We start from the raw sequence: 23909 nt of genomic DNA, 5'->3' as shown, positions 1-23909 counted from the left end.
TAACGTTACATGTGGTACTTCCCTGGTTATGCCCACAGACGTGGTTCACGTGTATCTGTGTTGTGAACTACAGTGTGTGTGTTAAAAATAATTGGTATTGGTATCGGCCCTGAAAAAACCATATCGGTCTGTTTCTAATTTAAAGGTCCTTAGTATGCAGCAGTGAGCATTAGACAATGACTTCACTTGACATCACTTGTTCTTTTGCACTGAAAATTATTAAAATTATTAAGCTGAAAATAAAACTCAAGATTTGTACCATAATATGTAATGTAATTTTCTCTGTTAGAACTGATTTGATAAAAATTGGTATCAAAAAAAATATCGTTCAGGAACAGGTGTCGAAGTCAAGGTATCGGTACTGGTACCGGTGTCAAAATTTTTTGAACAATACCCAGCCCTACTTGTCATACAATGTATTTGTACTTGTGTACTTTTGGTGTGGGGCTGTTTTTCCTGGTTTGAACCAGGTATCTTTGCTAATGCTTCATCATACAAAGAAAACATAGACACAGTAAACAGTAAGCTTCCAATTAAACTTATTTAGTTTAAGAGACACCTGTCTCAAAATGACAGCGCCCCAGTCACAATATTATGAAGCAGGATTTTACAACTGGATTAAAAAAAAACATTTTATCTTCCAATACAATCTTATTGCATGTAAGTGAGTGGCCAATGCAGTGTCTTGCAGGATGATGTCAAATTGCGTAGGAACAAAGTTGAGCGATAGCACTGCCTTTTTTCTGCCTTTTTTTTTTTGCTGTGCCAGCATACTCAGTCCAATTCACTGGGGATGTTACTAATATTTAATCCACATTATTTATATAAAAGAGGGTAAATTCATTAGAATTGCCTTTCAGTTTTAATACAGTACTCAACAACAGCACCACAAAGTCAAGTTAAAAAAAGTCTCCACTGTGACCATAAAGTTGCAACACCTCTTCTAAGTAGTTTTAATAAAAAGAGGACATCATAACCTTCATCAATGATTGTTGTAGTAGACTGCATTAGTTTTAGTTAGGGGACATAATAACCTGACACATAAGTGTATGCATCATGCTTGTATTTAATCCTGTATTAGGCCAGTAGTTCTGTCCCGCACTGATGCTCTTGTTTGGCACACTGACATGTCAGGACCCTCAGTACTGGCCACAAGAAAATGGACAATGTGAACCAACAGGTAGAAATATTTGGAATACATGTCACGCCTTTTTAAAGTGGAACTTTTGTATCTCTTCACTGTGAAGAGCTTTGCCAGTAGGACCCTTCAGTAAGACCTCAGCTACATCTAACCATTGATTGCAGCCATTTGATTATTGTGGCTGTTAAGGAGTACTTGTTTACTTGGTCTTTGCCAAGTGACTCTGGTGAAGCTTTTTCTGTTTCTGTTCTGTTTACTTCTGCTCAAACAAAGGACAGCGTCTTTGTTCAACAAAGCTTCACAAGCTGATTTAACAATTAAGCATTCCTCCTAAACCTTCAACTAGAAACATTACATATTTTACACATCCTGTTTCAGTACATACTGTATGCTTTAGTGCATTGTTAGTAATGCTGTGTACATATTTCTTTGTATTCTTTGTCCTACTGAACTACCTGACATTTTGAAGAACATACTGGACACTGTGTTTCCCACAGGTCGAGAATTCATTTATAGTCAACTGCTTAAAGTCTGTGTAAAGCAGTAATACTAATGCATTCTGAGTTAGTCACACCACAGAAAAATGTATTATTAACCACCCAGCTAAATTTCAATGGTTAAAAAAAAACAGCAAATACATCCAGTGCGTCATTGAGCCACCATTTCAGACCCGCCCATAAAATCCTGAGCATGAAACTGATGGAAAACAGTTTAACTCCACAATACAGTGATACATAGTTTACAGACTTTACACATGTTTTCAGGAACTATTTTCTAACATAAATAATGTGTTTAGAGACAAATCTCTGAATTTGCTTTACACAGACTTTAACAGTATAAACCCCACAAGCTCACAAACATCTGGTTTGGGAAGTCATCTTATCCAATTCTGCTATTGTGGCAGACTTAATGATCAATCAGCAATTCAGAGTGCATATTTTATAAAGTGAAGACTAAAAAATACCAGCAAGGAAACAGTGAATAAATCTAAGTAGTAATCAGAATTTTAACTATTTTCTTATCATCTCTGTGACAGTGGCAACTGCTGTACATAATGTCCTCACAAAACCCATTATATTGGACTGAACACACTCTATCTCTGCCCCTTTCTGAGACAAACACACTTCCTCTTTGTCCAAAGCTGGCTTGTTTAAATTTTAATTGGCCAAAGAGTCAAATCAATTAGCCCAGGGTTGTCCTGATAGAGAAGCCTATCCTTTGTTGCCTCGGAGACTAGTTGTGTGTGCTTTGAGCCATGCTTTGATGTGGATAGACCACAAGATGATCAGATCAGGATCATCTATTAATAATTCATGTCCTGCCCATTATAATCATACAGTCTCCTCTTCCTCTTCCCTCTTACATCAACTGTATTTTATATAGGCACATTTGGAGGCTGTCTACCCCCCCTCCTACCAAGTTGAGTATGAAACTTGATCATATCACAAGGTTTTCTGTGTTACAGACACCAGGTGTAGTGTGCTATAACTGTTAAAGCTTATTCAGGAGGGCATCATGCATCTGAAGAGGATCATACTGCTCCTGCTCCCTGATTTTATATTAATCATTCTCTTTTAGCCTCACAGTTTTATCTTATTTATTATTGCTCTTACTCATTTGATTTATTGCTTTTATTTATATTTACATATTGCATGGAAGTGTGCTTATCGACTGGTGGCATATTTGATTTTTATGTGGAGCATAAAAAGAAATCTTAAAATCTTGAATCTTTAGAGTTATACTGTGTTTCAGGCTGGGGTAGTCTCAGTGTTAAAGTAGTAGGCTTGTCTGATGCATTGATCTCCTCAGCACAGCAGGGGGCAGCAGTAGCCAAAAAATATGTTGCTGTGACCTCATCTTTTCTTTTTCACAGTCAGGTACATCGGACTGTTTTGACTCCACCTTAATCCTTTCCAGTTCCAGTATCAGTACACCACAGGGTTAATGAGGGACAGCTGGTAGTGGACAATAGAAGAGACAGATACCTGATAGATAATTGAATGTCTTTGAGTTTGAAACTGTTGTTTTGAAGATGTCAGGCTGTGGGAACTTGAGATGGGAATTTTCACTATTTCCTAAAAGCATCCAGCAAATAAACGGATTTTGAAAATAATCCTTTGTTGAACAATGAGAAAAATTTTTTGTCTGTGTTATATCTTAATAAATTCCATATATTTGGGTTCCAGGTATTTCGTTTTCAATTTTAGCCATTTCATTAAATAATCAATAGATATTAAATAATAATATAAATGATTGAGTAATCAGTAATGAAAATTTGCAGCCCTAAATTGAATTATTAAGATAGTAGTAAAATTCCAGGTGAATAATCCATGTTGTTGTAATGAAGAAGGTTTTTCCTGAAAGAAAGAAGAAGGATGTTTTAGAAATAAAGTGGAATGACGTACTGTATTGAATAATCTCCTAAGTTCTCTGATGTAAACTGAGGGGAGATTGTCTGTGTGTGGGGATGAAGAATTAATGAAACATTTATAACCTCAGGCTGTTGCTGGTTGTTGTTGTAAAATACAGTAGAGACTCTCAGGCTGAGTGAGAGTGAGTTGTGTCTCCTGGAGAGTTTCTGACAGAGGAGGCCAAAACTACAACTTGTGGATTTGAAAGAGTTTATTTGCAAAAAACTGGACAGATCCGAATAATTCAGAGAATGATTCAAGTGCACATAAATTTGGTAAATAACTTTAATTGAACATTGGGGTGGGTGGGTGGGTGGGGGGTGTATGACCTGCCCCTCAAGACAATGTGAAACATTGGTATGTTATAACTCTGGGGAATAACCTATTTGAGAAAACATGTTTTCAGGCTCTTAAATATGAAGAGAGAAACAACAAGGCAATGAACGCACAAAGATTTGACTTTATTGGTGCTTTTAAATGTCTGTGGAGATAGTTTCTGTAGTTCTTACATGTTTTGTGCCATCACCCTGCAGACTGTTCATCCTGGGCTCCTATGACAGAGAAACCTACGTTCATTGCACCCTGGAGCTGAGCAGCCACCAGTGGAAGGAGACAACTCGCAGCTCCATCAAACGGGTGGGTTCTCCTCTCTTCAACCTCTGAACTTTATTTCTCTTTTCTTCCTAGTTTTTTTTCTCTTTCCTCTGGTTTAGAAATCCACCAATTCATGCTTAAAGTTACAGTAAAGTGGTTAGAATTTTTTTTTTCAAATCAACAAAAAGCACATACAGTCACACAGGACTTTAAATAATAGCCAGACATTATCAAAACCTAGTTTCTCAATCCAGATACTAGATAATGATAAGATAATGATGAGCGTTTCTATGTGGTTCAAATAAAATTCAGACTTTGGGAAAAAATACAAATATATATCCTGGTAGCTTAGGTTGTTGTGGCAAAATTAACTCTCGTGCACAGAGTAAAACTAACAGACTATACGACTGAAATATAAAGAAACTTCACCCAGTCACAGCCACAGCAGCACTTGAGGTCCACAGGATCTGGACTTTGGAAGCTTTTATCACAGGCTACTCTTTGTTTGGTTGATGTTGTGGATGGAAGTGATTTATGTGCTCTAAGTAGCAGTAGAGCCAAACAATTAATCAAAATATGATTGAAATTGCATGACCAAGTGCAATATCCAAATCACAGGAGCTGTGTTATAAATGAAGCAGCATGGCGTTACATACATACATACCCTGGCTACAAATCACATTCACCAGATGTAAGGGAACATGTTTGTTTGGCACAGACACCCTGCAAAAATCACATCATCTGTAGATTTTTCTCAGTGTAAAAGTTCAAAAATGACCACTGATTGTTCAGCCTTCCTTTACGTGCTACTGTGGATATCAAATTATGGAATAGCTGGGGGATAAAAAGGGAGCAGATCTCCCTGTAAAGACGCACAGTGCTCACCAGCTTGACTGCTGTGAGTGACACAGGAAGGTTAGTGGAGATAACATCAATATGAGGGAAGTGAAGTATTAAAGTAATAACGGTGGTATTTCTGTATGTCTGCATAGTGTAGTTTCCTTTGTGAGTTGTTTCGACTTGCATTAATTAGTAGTATCAATCATCAGAGGCAATGAAAGGTGTCAGTGTACAGGTGGAAACAGAGTGTCGAGTGTTGGCTAATGTTATCTCACAGGTAAAATCAGGATTCACTGTTACATTTGATCTGTTAATCTAAAAAAACTTTTATTAGTTAGTGTGAAGACAGGGCAGGTATGAACTGAGTCAGTGAGTACATGGTTTCCATGACAACCAGCACAGCACCACAGTCTGGTCACTGAGCCTCCTGTCAGTGCCACACACTATTTTCAAAAAATCTGATTCTAGTGGCTAGTAAGCTGCTTGTTTAGTTATTCAAATGATAAAACAATAATATTGTTCTATTATAAACTAATTAGATGAGAAACTAATCTGATGTCTCAGGAATTGCAGTGATGACATCCCTGGCTCTTGTTAATATCATAACTTTAATCTGTATGATCACAGAATTCAATTTTGAAAAGCCTTGAGCAGGAAAACACAATTACCGTCACATCACACATTAACTAATCTAATAATACTGCTGCCATGCTTATATTGTCATTAGTGTGAAATTATGATTGAAATCGGCTAAACACTTTGAATCAAGTTTAATATATATGTTAAACATTTATTGCAGTGTCCTGTGATATATTGAGTCTGTATTTGTCTTAATTATTTGTTTTTGAGTTGAGGGAGGGTGATCTGACGAAGAAGGAAAAGAATATGCAAAAACAGAAGATGATGACACAGACAGCGGAGAGTCCGATTAAATAAGCATGTAACAATAGATAGAAGCCACTTCTCTGGACCGCAGGAAATATATATATTAAAAAAAACACTCAGAACTGGAACTCAATTGAAGATTTGCCTTGGTGATGGCCAGGTTGAAATTTGTTTGAACAATGATGGAATATCAGTATACCTGAAAAAAGAGACTTGGCTGGCTTAGGCATCACATGCGCCAACACCACAGTCAGTAATGACTGATAAGCTCTGTGTTTTATCCATTTTGTTTCTATGAGTCTTACAGATAGAGATGCCAGATGCTGTGTAATGTTCACTCAAGTGGCCAAAGAGCTGTAACAGTCAAATATGTGATGGTAACAAACAGAGTTACTCCTGCCAAAACACAAAATCCACCTATAAGTTAAAAAAATAAATCACCTGTTACCAAGCTCCACCAGTTTCCAGCTGCTGAATAATCTTTAAAAACAGAGCAGCTTCTCAAAGCCAACACAACACACACAAGCACAGCGTTTCCTCTGCAGATACTATATATTGTGTCTTATTGACACATTAATACAAGCTTATTTTCATCTTCCTTGCACTGATGAGATTGCACATTGTTGACATTTTGAGAGGCAAAGAAAATGTTCGAGCCCCTTCGGCAAACCTTTTCTAATTGCTGCAATTTAAAGATATTACAGTTATCACATCAGGCTTGTTTGGAAGTGACTAATGACCGTTTTAGAGTGAAATGTCAGCCCTAATTACTGGCTCTTGCTCCAACAAAGCCTGATGCTGCTATCCTTGCCACACACTTTTGAATGACATTTGCAATGGCTCAAAGATTCTGTTGAACAGTAATTGCCCTGTACTGTTTTTTTCATGTTATGTTTAATGACTTTGGAGGATTTGAATCCTCCTCCAGCAGGTGGCAGTGAAATATCAGGTCTTCCTCTCAAGCCTAAGAACATTGTCTTCCTCCGTCATTTCTCTAGCTCAAAAACAATGTGCTTTGGACTTACTAACATAAATACCCCATAATTCTGTTTCATAGTGCTGGAGTTCAGATCTAATATTTACTCTGCATGTGCAATTAAAAAAACACACCACGCTGTAGAACAGTTTGACCTGCTGTCAGACAGTGGCTCTTTTTCTGTAGGTGGTAGTTTTTTTCATACGTTAATACCCCCCCCCAACATTTCACTGGGGTATCCGATATATGGTGCCATTTATTTAAAGAATTTTGAAAAAATTCTAATTAAAAATAAGTAAATACAATTTGCAGATAGCCTGCAGTACACTGGCCTCTAAGGACAAGGCACATACAAGAGAGGATGTGCTCAAAATCCAGAAATGCTTAAACACATACAAGAGGTGCAAACAATGCAGGAAGTGCTCCAGGGCATTTATTTATGTAGCACTTTCCAACTCAAAGGCAATTCAGAGTTTTACATAGAGTATGCATCAGAGCAACATTAAACAAACAATAAGCAATAAAAACCAGGATCAAATAAAACAAGATTTTAAAAGACTAGTGATGGGCTCTGTTTGTATAAGCAGCAACATTACAGATAGTTTTGTGTGTCCATCACGTACTCACATTTCTGTTTTCAGAGATGTGAGGACCCACTTGCTTTCAGTGTGCACCATTGTCCTGGTGAGAGCAGTCTTATCCCCATTTAGTAATTTTCCACTCTCTCTCTTGCTCTGTTGTCCAAAGCATTTAGAAATATGTTAGAATTCCTTTTAGAGGATAAAATGTGGTCTCAGATTTGAATTGGATAAACTGACCACAAATTAGAGATCTAAATGGTTACTCTCTCACCTGAAAAAAATATCAAAACTGAACCTAAGTTTAGGCTAAGTTGGCTATGAAGCCTAATGGGAATTCACAAGTATCACTCCTGTTAGCATCCCAGAGCCCATTTGTTGTATTTCTGGCATATTTTCTTTAATGTTTGTGCTTCCTGTCTTTCTGTCAGTGCTGTCTAATACTAATTACTTTGACAAGTCTTGCTGGGGTTAAATGCGTTTCACCTATTTTATGTTGTAGCTGTGAATAAACTTAAATAGTATAAATGCAAAATGATGTATACGGTATGATGTTGGACTGTGTCTGCCCCACTGTGCCTCTTCTCCCCTTTACGGACGTTGATTTGACTCTGTGACTACGTCTGCTGCTGGTTTAAAGGTGGAACAACAGTGTCCCCCATTCTGCCTCTGCACCTTTTATAAAGGAGGCAGAGACAGAATAATGGCACAACATTCCTGCTTTGAGCAGGCTGTATAAAAGGGGCTATAGTGACAAATGTTTTCTGTTCCCTCGTAGACCACATCATTAATGAATTTTAAAATGTATTTAGCTCTTGAAGCCTTTATTAATAACCAGCGTAAACATAAGGGACACTTGCTCTTCACTTTTCATTCATCAATTTAATCATTTATCAGTTTATTTTATAATATTTATTTTGTATTACAGCTGCCGTAAATACCAGAAAATAGTGATTTTAAAAAATGCTCATGGTTTCCTATGACCAAGGTGACATCTCAAAATGTCATGTTTTGCCTAATTGGCAGTCCAAAATCCAAATATATTAAGAAAGAAGAAAAATAAGAAAAAGTTAGAAACATCAGATTTTATTTCTTTGGGGCTATATAGATGAAATTACCTGACTCACATGACTGCACTGTAAAAAATATATTTGTAAGTAAAAGTAAATAAAGCTATTAAAAGTACTTATCATGTACAAAAATAGGTCTGTGAGTGTGAGGGGTATTATTATATATTATATATTAGTATTAGTGGTCTATTAACGTCTATGCAGTATTTTACTGTAGTAGTTGGTCATGGTGGGGCTAATTACTTTAAATAATCTTAGCTAATTTACAGCGCATCATATATATGCTCATCATATGATTTATATGTAAAATCTTCATCTGCAATGTAACTTGTAACTAAAGCTGCACTGAAAAAAGTGAAACATCTCTGTCATTCATTTGAAGTGCATTTTTACATTACTCTGGTGGAATAATGTGGTTTTCAGTTTAAACCTGTATTGTTCCGTTTGCCCAAAAGCAAATAACACATCCGACAGAGAGAATTAAAAGCAGCACTTCGATTTTGTATTTCGACTTTGGATTTCGTGTCATGTGACCATGTGACCTCATATCAAGTGAGGTCGCCCTCTGCCAAGTGCCTACTGTCCGCCATTACTCTGCTTCGTCGAGTGAAGTCATTTCTTCCTCAAAAAGTCATTTAAACAAGGTAAGAACTCCAAATTGTGGTGTTTTAAGGTAATGTTTATTTTTCCATGCACATCCGTGGTTATCGCTAGCATGGACAACTAGTTTAATATTACTTTACAGACTCTTTGTGTGTTGGCGTTTTAGCTAACATTAACCGTCGCTAGGAGGATATTTGCCTTCATTCCTCATTCAAAGGGAAACACTATTGTTGCCTTCGTTAATATTAGAGCTAATATAGTTGTTATTTTTATAGTTCATGAGTAAATTAGAGGACCTGTCCTCCTCTGTCGGCATGTCGGCACACGCAAAGAGAGAGAGAGAGAGAGAGAGGACTCACTATTGAGTCCATTTGACACGCACCGCTTTTCATTAGTTAATTCAATAACAGTTAAGTGCTTCATATTTAAGGCAATGCATGCACCCAGGTCACCTTTTCCTAAAGCGTTAGCGTTACGTAATTTATGCTGTTTCCAAGACCAAAGCTGTTTTCTGTGTCCTGTAGACTTTTGTTGTTAAATCTAGATTTTCTGCTTTGCTTGAGTTCTTTGCTGGTTCTTGATCAGATATGTATTTGCTCAGTACATTTAAGTTTGCCTCATATGACAAAAACAGTAACATTGTGTTTGCTCTCTTACCTAGAGCCTCAAGATGAATCTTAACAGACAATGTCTGCTAAAATGCCTCATTATGTACCTTTGGGGAAAAAGTGAACAGTCTTATCAAGGTGTAAGGTAAGTAATTTTCCATTAATCGCTTAAAGGGATAGTTCATTTTATTCAATGTGGACTTATATGAGCTATTTAACCATAGTCAGCATATTACCTACAGGACGTCACCATGTCCTACAGGAGAAACATCAGGAGTACTAGTGCAGAAATGTAAGCAATGTACTGCAGTGGACAGGGTTAACACCAAAATGACACAGATGTTTTTGAATACATACTTCTGGCTGCTGAACCTGTCCACAGTAGTTCATTGCTTAACTTCCTACGCCTGTGTTCCTGCTGCTTCTCCAAACTGGGGGCATGCTGATCGCTATCCATTGTAAGAAATACATGGATAAGTACCTCAATACCCCAAGAACAGCAGATTTTGTAGCAGGAGGACTAATGTTTCGATGTCAGTATAGCAGCACTGAAGAATTTATTGTGTCAACTGACTACATTTACCATCAACATGACTGGATATCCACTTGGAAAGTGCCAAAGTTTCCCTTAAACTATCTGCTAGACTTACAAAGTCTTTCCATTTTTTCATCACTAGAACCCTAATTTAAGTTTTTATTGAGATTTTATTCAAAGAAGTGTCTTTTATCAGATTGAGAGGTGTACAATGGCTGTGTCTTTCGTCAGGGAAGAGGAGGATCCTCTTCAGCCACCACATGACATTGGGATTGTCGCTGAAGGTGTGGAAGTCCTTAATGAGTTGTCATCAGTTGCACATGCATCTGCCATGCTGTTTGGCCTCACCTATGCTTTAAACATGCTCTGAGCTATTATTTCACTTATTTTTTTGATGTTTTTTTAATTATCTTGTATTTGTTTATTTTTTGTACGTAATGGAAAATGTGATGCATTTTAAAAAGACTTCACAATAAATGTCGGTCTTTTGAAGAGAATATTCCGGTCTTTATTTATGTATTATATTTAAAATTTAGGCAAAAATATATATATATATATTGCTTAAGATGAAATTTTTGTACTGAATCAAAAGTTTAACTTGAGAAAAGTTAATAATATTGCTTGTAACAAAATTACAGCAATTATTGTTTATTCTAAGGTAAAAACTAGACTTAGATGTAAGAATAAATATTAGGTTTTCCCAAATTAAAAAATGTATTTGTAACAGTAAAAAATGGTGTATGGTCTTTATAATAAATAATCTTGTTACTTTGAGTGAATGTAAATTTTTGTCTCTGGCTAAATGAAAAGTTTGATTGATATTTAATCAAAATTTACGGTTTGACCAAATCACAAATATAACTTGAGAAAAAATAAAAAATTCAGGTGTAACAAATTACAGCAATTTTTTTTAGGTTAGTCCAAAGTATATATTTTTTTCAGTGTGTCATAACTGTACTGATGTAAAACTATAAGTATGCCTTAAATAGAAATAGTCAGTTGTTGTATTTAATTTAAAATGTTACATCTCACCACTGAACTCTCACTGACCTTCAGTTCTTACAATCTGAAATAGCTGGATCTACAGCTAAAGCTTGTGATAGACAACAACAACAAGCAGTTTATGACATGTTGTTGTACATACACATCTTGCACAAATACATACACAAATTTTCCTTCAGGGCTGCTTGAACCTAGTCACCCCATGGTCAGTTAAAGGTGCAGCCAGCAATCCAGTAAGTAATAAATATGTGAACTGTTCCACTCCCAACACTTGACCAGTACAGCCCTCCCCACAGCCCTCTCCAAGTGGACCCACTTCAAAGCACTTGTATCCCTTTTTTGTTAATATAGGCATAGAAATGCAGATTCACGGTGGCATTTGAGCCTGGTTTATCAGACTTCTCCAGTCTGCGTGTCCACAGCAGGACTCCGTAGTAAGGATTAAAGGCTATACCATCTGGTAAAGGTCAATTCGCCATCTTTCTCTCCCTTTTTCCCCTGATGATTGCCAGATATAAGCTTCCCTCGCTTCCCTTATGAAAACAGCCACTTGTCTTGTGTATGTTAAAGCTTTTCATGCCATTTGAATATTCTCTCATTTTAACCAGTGTGAGCTGCTTACTCCTGTTTTTCACAGCACCGTGTGTCTGCCTTCCCAAGGCAAGACTCACACTCATCAGGAAGGGCCCTTGGATGGTCAATATGCTTTTCGAGGGCTGGTTTAAAATTTCTATCTTCCATCTGGATAACACTGTTTAGTCTCTGGTATCGTGGCTTTCACAATACATAGCCACAATACCAGTTTTGAATGAGCCTGAGAGTCACTGGCTGGTTTTTAATGTGTTATTCAACTACACAGACACTCTGTTTGCTCAGTGTTGTTTGTAATTGCCAAATACTATTTGTCCACCTAGATTATTATTTGCTGGTTTTAGGCTCTTCTCTGTACTTATCATTACTTTAGGATTGGTGTAATGAGCAGTGCCTCTTTCTCCACACACTAATCACACCGTGAATATGTGTGTGTAAGTGTAGCTTCTTTTGTATTCTGTGTGTAGTATTGGAAATGGGTCCGCTGTTAGTACTTTGGTGTCACCTCAACAGGATGTACAGTGCTTCTATGCATTGCGTTGGCTGGGTGTGGTTAATTGTAAACTTAAGTAGTATGTATTTGCTCATGTCTAATGTGTGAATTATGGGCATAGGTTTTTAAGGCTTAACAGTTGTTGCTTTATAGTAGGGATGTAATGATATCAAAATCTCGCACTATAATAAGACCTCTACAACAAGTCCACAATTCAATATTTATTGTGATACTTTAAAAAAAGGACAAATGAAGACATGGGAAAACAAAATTCTGTTTATTGAACAGTGAACAAGGCATCAGTCAGTCTCTCATGTGTGTAGGTAAACTCAATCTGGTAGTGTCTGCATATTGTTTTTCATCATATTTATTGTATAGAAAGCAGTGATACTGCCCCCACCATTGGTCTGTGCACCTGCAGCAGGGACTATCTGTGAACAGGGTAAATGAAGCCCAGTTTGATTCCTGTGTGAGACTGAGCGGATGTTTTTGTGTTTGTTTGTCTTTTTATTACTCATTTACGGTGTGTTGAGGTTGGGGGCAGGGGGGACTCTGTCAGGCGTGTTTGCACATCTGCCCAGTCGATTCCATCGTCTGCCCTGAGTGCTGATGCTTGCTGACAGCTTCACTGAAGGGACTTTCAATGTGTGTGTGTGTGTGTGTGTGTGTGTGTGCACATAAACTACAGCTTAACATCTTGTTGTGTAATAGCGGTTGTGCTTGTGGGTGGCTTTGTCTTGTATGAAAAGAATGTTTATTTACGGCTGTATGAGGCTGATGCTGTGTGTGGTCAGTCTCATGGCCCAGGGCCCAAAATCATCCAGTTTCCCAGACTCTAAAGAAGAGGCAGTGTTTTATCAACAGCAGACATGTAACTCTCAATGATTAGGAGGTCCAATTAGAGGAAATCGCAGCCTCTCATCAGACACATGTTTAGGATTTGTCACTTTTGAGCACTTTGAAGGGTTAGACCAATGTAACTGCTGTTATTTGCCTTCAGTTCAAAAACATCTGATGTGATTGATATGCTTCAGTATGAGTCATTTGATTAGTTTGATTAATTATTAATATTGGATTTTTGAAGGGATTGACTGACAGTGATTATATCTGAGGCTGTTCATTGTCTTGTTCCATCTTAACCTTAAGAGTCTTATCCACAGCTGTCTCCCAAGATCTCTGGATCAGCCACAGCACTATTTGCTCTCCCAGTGTCTATTTCTTAGCCTCTTGCACTGTGGTCAATGTTCACACACACACACACACACACACACACACACACACACACACTCAACACCAGTCAGGCTTGGAGAGGGAGAACAGGGAATTTTATGCAGGTAATTTTAGCATCTCTGACGCACCCCCAACAAACTCATACACACCCCTCCCCATCACAGTGATTGTTTGATGTTCCACTCAGGGTGTCTTTGTGTCTTTAATCAGACACCGGATGAAAGACGGTTGGTTGATGAGACAGCGTGACGCGCGTGCTCTCTCTCTCTCTCTCTCTCTCTCTCTCTCTCTCTCTCTCTCTCTCTCTCTCCTCTCTCCTCTCTCTCTCTCTCTCTCTCTCTCCTCTCTCTCTCTCTCTCTCTCTCACTCACTCTCTCACACACACACACATATGAGTCATCTAGTATTGGAAGCACCACACATGCCATGGTGTCACTTTCCATTCAGGATTTGGGGAATATGGATAAAATAAAAAAATAAAATAATTATTAAAATGATTAATAACACTCACCCAATGTCAGCTGGGATAGACTCCAGCCCCCCACAACACTTAACGGATAAGCGGTATAGATGATGGATGGATGAATGATTCATCACAGCATATGTAACTTTATAGCAACATATTTTTACCATGGGAATTTTTTTCTGGGTATACAAAGCTGAGTGAAAACTTTGTCCATACAGTTTACATTTTTAAAAGCCGCCCGGAAGTGTGGAATGTGATGTGGAAACTACACAGTGTGATACAGCATTGTTTGTCACGTCAATGTGCACATCCAACACATAATCAAATAGTAGTTAGGGGAGCCTATCATCTTTTTCATTTTTCGTAGCACATACATTGACTTGGGGCGGGTGACACATTCATCACCTATTTCTGACATGCCGTGCCAATTAAATGTCCTGTTCTAATTCTGTTTGACAACGGCTGTCCGTGCGGCTGAAAGCAGATTAAAGACATGAGAGGTTGGTCCTACAAGCTGTTTGTTTCTAATCGCTTCTTCCACTGATCAATTCACTTCAGAGGAAACTCAATAGACAAGCCGCTTTGTGCATGACAGACAGAGCCACAGCCATATTACAGATTTCTGGCTATTTTCATTTGGAGCGTTTTTTTCCAGATCCTATAGGCATGCTCCCTCATTAGATAAGGCATGACCTGTTACTCGCTGCTGAGTGCCAGAATTGGCGCTCATAACTCCAAATAATGCCCACACTGATATGTAACTGGCCAGATCAAAGCCAGGGGTCACTGAAGCTGTCGAATTTCTGTGTTTCCTTCCAGTGTTGTTCCTGTATCTAGATACACTCTTTGACAGAGTGTAAACAATATATTTAGATAAATATACTCTGAATTTAGTCAGTTATTTGTATTGTGCAGCCAGTGAGTGCAAGTCTTTGGACTTGCATGTTGAAGTCTTACAATACAGATTCACTTTACATCCTTTACATTACATGAATGTCACACATATGGCATCAAAAAAATCAGATTTAAATGTACAGGATATTTCCTTGAATTAAAAACATTTGGTATAGCTTTATTTTATGAGTCTTTAATTTCCAAATGTACTCTCTCAAATAATTTCATGAAAATATTTCAGAAGAGAAAATTTGGTACTATTTGGTACTTCTGTAAGCAAATATTATTCAATATTACTATATTATTTTAAGGTTTATTTTCCGTTTATGTTGACCTGTATGCTTGCCTGTGGACAAATTTCAACACACAACACACACATTTCAGTATCACACACACTTTGATTAATTTAAGGTTTCACCATTGGACCTTTGGATCATATCCCTTGACTGACTTCCAGCAGTGTAAGCCACAAGTTTTTGTTGGTTTAACAAACTCCCTACAGTCTTTGAGTATTTCTGACACAATACAGGCTGTTGATTTATGAAATTAGTCTGAATACCCTTTCTTTCCATCTAGAAGGATCTGACAACTGACATGACGTAGGCTTGTCTGTTTTTCTTCTATTATGTCAGTGTTATTTAGTGTGATGGTAACCACTGAGTATATTTGCTGTTTCTACTTCTCCTTAACAAAAATGATGTTATACTGGATATATTGTGCAGCAGCAGAGCCAAATGAAATAAAAGCATTTATTTTTGTTGTGCTCTTCCTCCCAGACTCACAGAGGGATGAGTGCTGTGTGAATTGGCTATGTTTAACAGTTGTTTTTTTAATAGGCTGAAATTAGGTTAAATGTGCAAATGTTAAATGAGTGACAAGTAAATGTTAGGTGGTCAAGCAGTCAGATCGTTTCTTATAGGCTCCAAAAAGCAAAATGACACTTTGGCTATCCCAGCATCTAAAGCTCACTGAGGAGGGAGATAGACACAGTATTTGCATGACAGACAAGCACTGGTGTTCAAAGGGGAGGAAAGACTGAAATGCCAACTTGATAGCAAGGGAAATGGTGTCTTACTCCTTTCTGAACCAGTGGTAGTAGCTTAGACTTTAGTTGTCATTTAATTAACTAGGATGATGTAACAGTCATGCCAGATGATTGTTTTTCAATGCCAGGACAAGGACAGTGCTACAAAAAGGGACTGTGTGGGCGACCAAACCTCTTTTGCTGTCGATACAAGTGCAAATTAGGCAGAGCACCTTTTTGTTTGTCATGTCTCCATAACAACTCCTTTGTTCTTAATGCTTTTGAAACCTGCTTGCTATGATAAAAAGGCATCTTGAAAATTCAGATTGAGCCACACAGTAAACAAGTGTAAAACGCAACTTCACAGTGATTTTGCTCAAGAAAGACATGCCATCCACTGCTAAATTGACATCTATCCATTTTCTACAACATAATTGCATTGAATTAGGTTTTGCTAGTGAGACATTAATATCTGTCCATCATTCTGTGTGTGTGTGTGTGTGTCCAGGTTGTGATGTTTGCTGTGTTGAGATTATGTGGATACATTGGAGTACAAGTGGCCTCAGGTGGGTGGAGATGGTCAATGGATGTGAAAATTGTTCTTATTAAGTTAATCATAAATGGAGAAAACAACATCTGCGAGTAATGATAATGTTACAGATTTCTGTTTTTTTAAATTTATCCCTTATAGAGTGTCCTGACTAAGACTGGCACCAGCACAATAAATAGGGTAAATAGAAATACATATAACCATTAACAATGAAAATTAATTACAGAAACATAAAATATCAAAAATATTCATCAAATATTTGTCACAAGTCATCAACATTCAGGCATAAAACAGGGGCAGTATGAATATGACAAAACATCTGAGCCAGATGCCTCCCAAGTCATTTTAAATTACTTTAAATGCATCCAGTGAGACTGGCTCTCTGAGATTCAGGTGTTTTTCCAACTGATTCCAGGCAGACCATCCAACTGGGGTGTACAACAACCCTAGAGTAAACTCACATCTCTTTGCATTCATGAATGTCTTCACTCCTGACTTAACGGGGCTACCCAACATTTAGTATTCTGTGTCTTTAAACGCAGTTGATCCAGAATGCAACGCAACGCAACAATGACACTGTTAAAACATGTCTGGTCATTGTTATGACCCTGTGTGCAATAAAATCAAGGGAGGGAATAATGATGTTAGCAGGCCTCTATTTTTATTTTTATTTTTTTGATTTCACCAACATAACCAATTGATATAAATCCAGTGCATAAAAACTAAACTACAAAGAAACTGTTGTGGTTTCTGGTCAATATTTGATGCAAGGTTTTATCCATTCACTTAGCCAAAGAAGAATTATTGTAAAACTCTATAGCATTTTGATATTTTAAGAGATTGCAAAAAAGTTGGCTGTCGAGTTGTGTGTGTGTCTGTACATAAACTAGAATCTTTTAACATTAGCTGACTGTGCATGTCATTTTCTTGTCCTGTATGTTCTTGCTCAGTTGTGTACTGATAGCTTATGGTAGTAGATCGTAAAAATAGTGGAAATCCCTCAGTTTAACTTTCAAAGGTATAACATGTCACTTCCTACATTAAAATCACTAAAAACAACAGACCTATGTCATATATCTTTAGAGGAATCTGTAATTTTAATCAGTCTGCCACAAATGTCAAAATAGACTTATCCAGTTTTATCCATATTTTTAGGATGTTAGGATTGAAGGATTTTAGCTGTCAGATGTCTGGATCTGAAGTTATCAAAGAAACAAGTTGAGCAAACATCAGCAGCAGCTCAGTTCACAGCCCCTCCAAGACATCCTGTGTTCACTGAACAGCCCTGACGAAACTTGGTCCATTTGTTTTGAGAGGAGGAGACCTCTGAGGATAATTCAACTCCCAGTAAAAAACTAAACCACTGACACTGAAGGAATCCTAACCTAGAGAAGCTGACTGTAGTGACAGCAACAGTGGTGAGGACAACCACGTATGTTGATAAACTACGTCTTTTGTTAATGTTTTGATTGAGAAACCCCTAGTGGCAGAAAATGACACATTACAAATGATATGACAGATGACATCAGTACTTTAACTACCTTCATCAGGACCAGCAGCTGGAGAGAGACAGACCTGTGTCCAAAACCAGTGAAGAAGATATCTGATCTTTAAGACTTGTCAAAAGTTTATCATGACACTTTTGAATGTAAAGAATATTTTCTAAGAATTTATAAGAATAAGAATTATTATCTCAGTAATTTCACTCTGTTCTCTTAGATACACAGATAAACATTGAAATTACTTGGAGTTGAGTTCCTAGTAAAATATTGATTAAAATATTTGTCAGCGGCACAGTTGATGGTCAAACTAAGTCCAACTTAATGGTCTTTCAGAACTAATTCCTAAGACGTGCTGTTCAACCACATTGGGATTTTAAAGTGTTATAGATAGAGATGAGCATTATCATTTACAAATATTTTCAGATAGTTAATAGCAATAAATGAAAAGAGAACTAGAGAGGGGAAGGACAATGTCTGGCTCTGCTCTCACCTCTGCACAGCTGGCCAATCACAATGTGAAGGAGGCAGTCTGTTGGTTGTCAGTTTCAGAAAGTTATGGAAATGGTCAGACACAGGACTATTCAGTGTTGGATAGGTGTAGGGGAGAGGGTTTTTTGACTCGTTCCGACCATTCAGTTTGGAGTTTGGAAGGAGAGTAAATCCCACTGAAGGGCTGTGCTGTTTTGATGACTTTATTTTTCCTTTGTATTTTATACTTGTTTGTTGCCTCCCTTTGGATGGAGCAGTGACCCATTAGAAAAGTACTAATGAGCTCAGGTCAACTTTACAAGATACTGACTCAGACATGGTTTTAATGAGGTAATATTCCATGGAGACATCCAGATGATGTCCTGATAAAACTGCTATGGATGGGATAGTGTTACAGAAGAGAATGGAAATGTTCCAGTCCAGACTTCATACTGTATTTTAATTGCAGTAATTAATGCCTGCCTGTGATATTGTGCCTGAGAACATAGACTACACAACATGCGTCACTGGTAACCAGGCTAACAAGTGCCTGCATAAACACCTGAGCAGCCACTGGCCATGCACACCACCCTTAGCCCACTCCACCCTCATCACCACCGGGGCTACTAATTGGATGTGGCAGGGAATTGCGGCGCACTTGCCTCGCAGCGACTTGTACCCTATAACCATACACAAATCGATCTGACATGTGGTATTAGATTCAATTACCAAGCAGTGCAGTGACAGGGAAAAGGATTTGTTCAACCCCCACCTCTCCATCTCACATGCACCCTCCCAGATCTGCTGAACAGAAGGATGTTCAGCCAAGCAACAGGAGATGCTGCTCCATCTAAGCTATCCATCAAGGCAGGGTTTCGGGCCAGCCTGCAGCTAGCCACCTCCCCCTGTAGACAGTATACACATGACCTCCTGACCACTTATCTGACGGAGTCCAGTATAACATATTGCACTCAAATATATGTGCATGTTTACAAGTATGACAGTACAGTCTACAGAGGCTTGGTGTGATCTAGGGCTGGATGATATGGGAAAAAAATCATATTACAACATGAATTTCGTTTGATATTGATAGATATTACAATATAAAGCAAATCACTATAGTCACTATATATTGAATTCAAAGGTTCAAGGTTCAATTTTACTCCTAAGTGAGATGTGAAGGTACCATAAGGTCAATTTTAGGGCTGCCCCCTAAATGTTGACTATTTGCTGCATCAGTCAGAAGATCCTGATTCAACTCACAGAGAGTCGGGTGGATGGGTTTTTACACTTTTTTTTAGCTGCCTCACAGTTCACACACAGACCACTGTAGGAGCAACAGTGCGACAGGCTGTAAACTTTACAACCAGATCTTGTCTTAAAATGACCAAACCACAAAACTAACTGTGGAGTTACATACTTGATGAAAATGCAGGGCAGAGCGACCGCGCGAGGCAGGCAGCGTGAGTCGTTCCAATTCTCTCTGCTCTGGTGTCAGGTGAGAGCTGTATACTAGTCGTGAGAACGGATGCAGCTAAAGCTGAAACTTCCAGTGTTATGATGATATAAAACAGGCTGAGCTATGACCAAGATGCCAACTTTATGTCTGCAGTGTGTCCGCTAAATACATTTCATAGTGGTGGCCCGAATTTTTGCAGCTGCTGCATTATTATAAATTTGCAAAATAACCGGTTGAGCTGAGAGGGAGAGAGAGAAGGAAGAGGCAAAGAGAGAAAATGGTAGAATGAACTAGCTAACATTAAGTCAGATGTGTATTTGTATTTTGTATTTTCTACTCTTTTTATCAGCTGTCATTCGGGGCTGTGTCTGCTGGGGCATCTTCTGCAGTAACACTGTCACTCATTAACATCTACTGTCGTCATTTTCTCTTTTATCTCGCTCCTACTCCTGACCTACAGCTGCGCACGGCTGCAGTTTCCAAAACATTAGCAGGTGTGCTACTCTGTGCTGTGTGCGTCAACCAAACCTGACGTGCCTCTAATGTTTTATATGTCTAGGAAAAGTTATATTGCAATATATCAGTATCTTTTATCACCCAGCCCTAGTGTTAAATATTATAATATAATATTATATAAATATAAAAATTGAGTTGGAATGGTAGTGCTATCACTCACAAACTGACCACTAACTTTTATAATATGCAGTATTTGTCTCTGTCTGAAGAACACTGATAGACCAACAATAGCTTACTAAACTTAGACATAGTGTAATGTAAATTACAGATGGTAAAATTATACACTGCAGACTAGATTATATTCATCAGTCATTTTTAATTTGTGTCAGGTCAGAACAGTTTTGGATCATGAGATGTAGCAGTAAATTAAGATTTCAGATGTTTCATCACTTACTGGTATAATGTTCTACCACTTTAATTCTCACATCTGTCAGATACAACGCATTACGCTGTGGAATTTAGGAAACTTTTCATTCCACTGTGGAAGTTTTTAAGGACACTACACTGTATATAACCTAAATTTCACACCATGAATTTGGTTACTCACCCAAATAGTGCACTACATTTACTGTCTAGCACTTATTAATTGAAACTAATTTAAGTAATTTATTTTAATTTACTCTTTATCAAACTTTATGTTTTAGATGCAGAATACAATTAGTGAAATTTCTTAAATTGAATAGTAAAGCAGCTTTTTACAGCAGAACTTGACATGAGCTACAAACAGCCACACTAGAATAAACTGAGGAATAAAAACACAGTCAACATATCAAATGTGCAGTGTATAAGAAAAATAAAACAAAAAGAAAAAAATCTATGGTAATCTGCAAAATATCTACTATTAACTGAAAAATGTCAAAGTCACCCATCAAAGATCCCAGGATGATCCACAGTGTGTGCACACACAAAAAACACTGCTCCCCCTCTGATAGACCAGACCCAGCCTTTGTCAACAGGACACAGCCACGCCCGTGAATATCATAGAAGCTATAGATGCAGCGTCTGGTAGTCAGCCCAGCTTCTAGAGATGATGAATAAATGCTACCAGTCAACATCAGATCCTTAATGGGACAGAACACTGCTCTGAGATATAATGAAAGATATCATTTCCACTTCAGTATTGTTATTATCTGTGTCTATTTTTAGCATTAATTGGTCAAGCACTGCTTGTCTTGGTTGTCCTGATGGCGTGCCACTGAGTTTGAGACCTGTGACGGTTCACATCGAACAAAATTAAACCGGCAGGTGGTCCTCCCTGAAGAGACCAGGACAGCTGAAAATATCTGGTGAATAAAGCATAGTCTACCAGAGAAGAGTTGTTTGATGCATTTTATGTTGTGATATCATTGTATGTGTACCTTTTAAGAGTCATAGCTGATTAATTAAAGCTGCAGCCATAAATGATAATTACAGGATGCTGGCTTGTTAAATTCTGTTGGGCTCTCAGTGGTTACAGGTACTGGAAGCAGCGTACCTCTAGAAGCTAACAGCTCATGTATAGAAAACATCAGTCACTCAGGCGACAAATACAAAATTAATTGACAAGGTTGATGAATAAAAGAAAAAATTAGCAGGCTAGCTTACTCTCTGTGACGTAGTGCTGCAAAGTGTTACGCACTTTATGCAAATGACACAAACTTCTCATGGGAGATTCAGTTCAGAGTGCATGAGAAGGTGTCTGGGGTGTGCTGTGGGAATGAAAGAGGTCAAACTTTTAATTTGTCTGATACTTCATACCATCATTATGGTCATGTATTTAACTCAAAGCACTGCTGTATCTAAATGCAGCCTCACAGAACTGCTAGTGTGGCCTCTCTGCATTAATAACTATCCATTTTAGGCCACCATAAGCTTATAGACAAATTTCAATATGACAAAAATTGTGAATTCTAATTATTTGGAGAAGGTCAACTTCACGAGTTTCCTTATTGTTGGAAAGTCCCATGAAAAGTAAATCTTAATAAAACAGCTGACAAATATATCATTTTATTTTCAAAAAAAAGGGCTCAGTAATTTCCTGAAATAGCTCGTCACAGTAATTTTTTTTTAGCATGTTACTTAAACAGGAGGAAATTGTGCATGTATTGGTGACTATATTCAGTGATGGATTAAGCCACATTTGGTGCTGTGGTGAGTATTTTTGGCAGCGGGATGGTGAATGTGGGATTGTGTCAAAATAACTGTGTGTCTTCGTGGTAATGAAGGAGCATGTCATCCAGTTCAGTAGTGTGGCTCATCTATCTTTTTTTTTTTTTTCAAAATAGTTTTTGGACAACAATGAAGCACAGAGAAATAAGATATATGAGGCTTTGGAAACACATTCCATGTCCCAATTTTCTAGACTGTGCCATTTCCAATTGTTACATATTATTCAAATACACCAGCTCCTATAGCTATAATTTGGATCAATCCACGCTAACAACGATAAAGTTTTGTAGTATTTTGCAGTATCTGTGATGAAAAGAGAGGAGAATTATTTTCATTTCAAGTTTATTTGTGCGTTGTGATCCACTGTTGCCCATGATATGTCACAGTGTAACACAAAGTGTAATAGATGTCTTTTATCACAATGAGTTTTATTCAAGGGATCAAAAGAAGCCTTGTCTGGATTTCTGTCCTGGAGGAACAGGAGATCATTTGAACATATTAACCTTTCATTTGTTCTCTGTGGCAGTGCACATAAAAGTGAGGGTGGAATTGCTGGAATAGATGGTAAATTGCTCTATTTACATCTGGCCATTTCGGGGTTGCTGTGTTCTTTCTTTGTTTTTTCTGCTCAGTGCTGCAGAGGAACCAAGAGCTGCTTGTTGTCTTAGTCGATGTTAACAAGGTTAGTCCAGTCACAGCTGCTCAGCCCCAAGAAAAAGCTTCACTACACAGCAATTAAACGTAGCATTTGGAGAAGCACCAAACAGCAACTTCTCTCAGCAAAGTCAGTGGAGAGAGGATTTATATCTCACTTTTTTATTGAAGTGTGTCTTGGATTTGTATTTCCCCACCAAACAAAATCATCTCTGTGAACAACAGCTGTAAAGGGGAATTATTTCATTAACCCGATAGTTACCAATAACAGGTAGTTTAATTAAGAAAAAAAAAAGAAACTTGTATGCAGTACGTACTACAGGTCTGAAAAGCAGCTTTTTCAAACCAGTGGCGATTGGAATGCAGATAAAAAAAGTTGTACAGTTTCAGTGCTTGCAGCTTTCCCCAACACAATGAGAGTGTGCCTGAAACTCACACTGTGTAGAAAATGTGTAGTGAAAATGACAGCTACAGCAAAAACTGGCACATCATCCAGCAGTAGCTCGTAGCAAGCAGTGCAGTGTATACAGCATATGACACCCTCTATCCTCAGACCTCCAGTGATGTCTGCTACCAAACACAGTTAAGACTTTCCTTTCAAACTGGAAGACTGCTTTTTAACACAGATGTGTGGTTTCATTTTGTAATAATCTTTACATCGACAGACATAA

General features: G+C 37.8%; 1 protein-coding gene and 1 long non-coding RNA gene across 2 annotated transcripts in view; both read left to right on the top strand.

The window, feature by feature from the left end:
• Positions 1-23909, top strand: part of pdzd8 (PDZ domain containing 8) — a 47657-nt gene that overhangs the window by 13351 nt on the left and 10397 nt on the right. Inside the window, exon 3 of the mRNA XM_018678894.2 lies at positions 4086-4188. Within this exon, the coding sequence (XP_018534410.1) occupies positions 4086-4188 (103 nt within the window). The remainder of the gene's footprint in view (positions 1-4085; positions 4189-23909) is intronic.
• Positions 4571-11015, top strand: LOC108884807 (uncharacterized). The gene is made up of 3 exons (XR_001961121.2): positions 4571-9139; positions 9760-9851; positions 10438-11015. It is a non-coding gene; the product is annotated as an uncharacterized LOC108884807 (long non-coding RNA).

This window comes from Lates calcarifer, linkage group LG16_LG22 (genome assembly GCF_001640805.2).
Source record: "Lates calcarifer isolate ASB-BC8 linkage group LG16_LG22, TLL_Latcal_v3, whole genome shotgun sequence".
Taxonomy (NCBI): domain Eukaryota; kingdom Metazoa; phylum Chordata; class Actinopteri; family Centropomidae; genus Lates; species Lates calcarifer.
The sequence above is the reverse complement of the archived record's forward strand: the minus strand, read 5'-3'. Positions and strand labels throughout refer to the sequence as shown.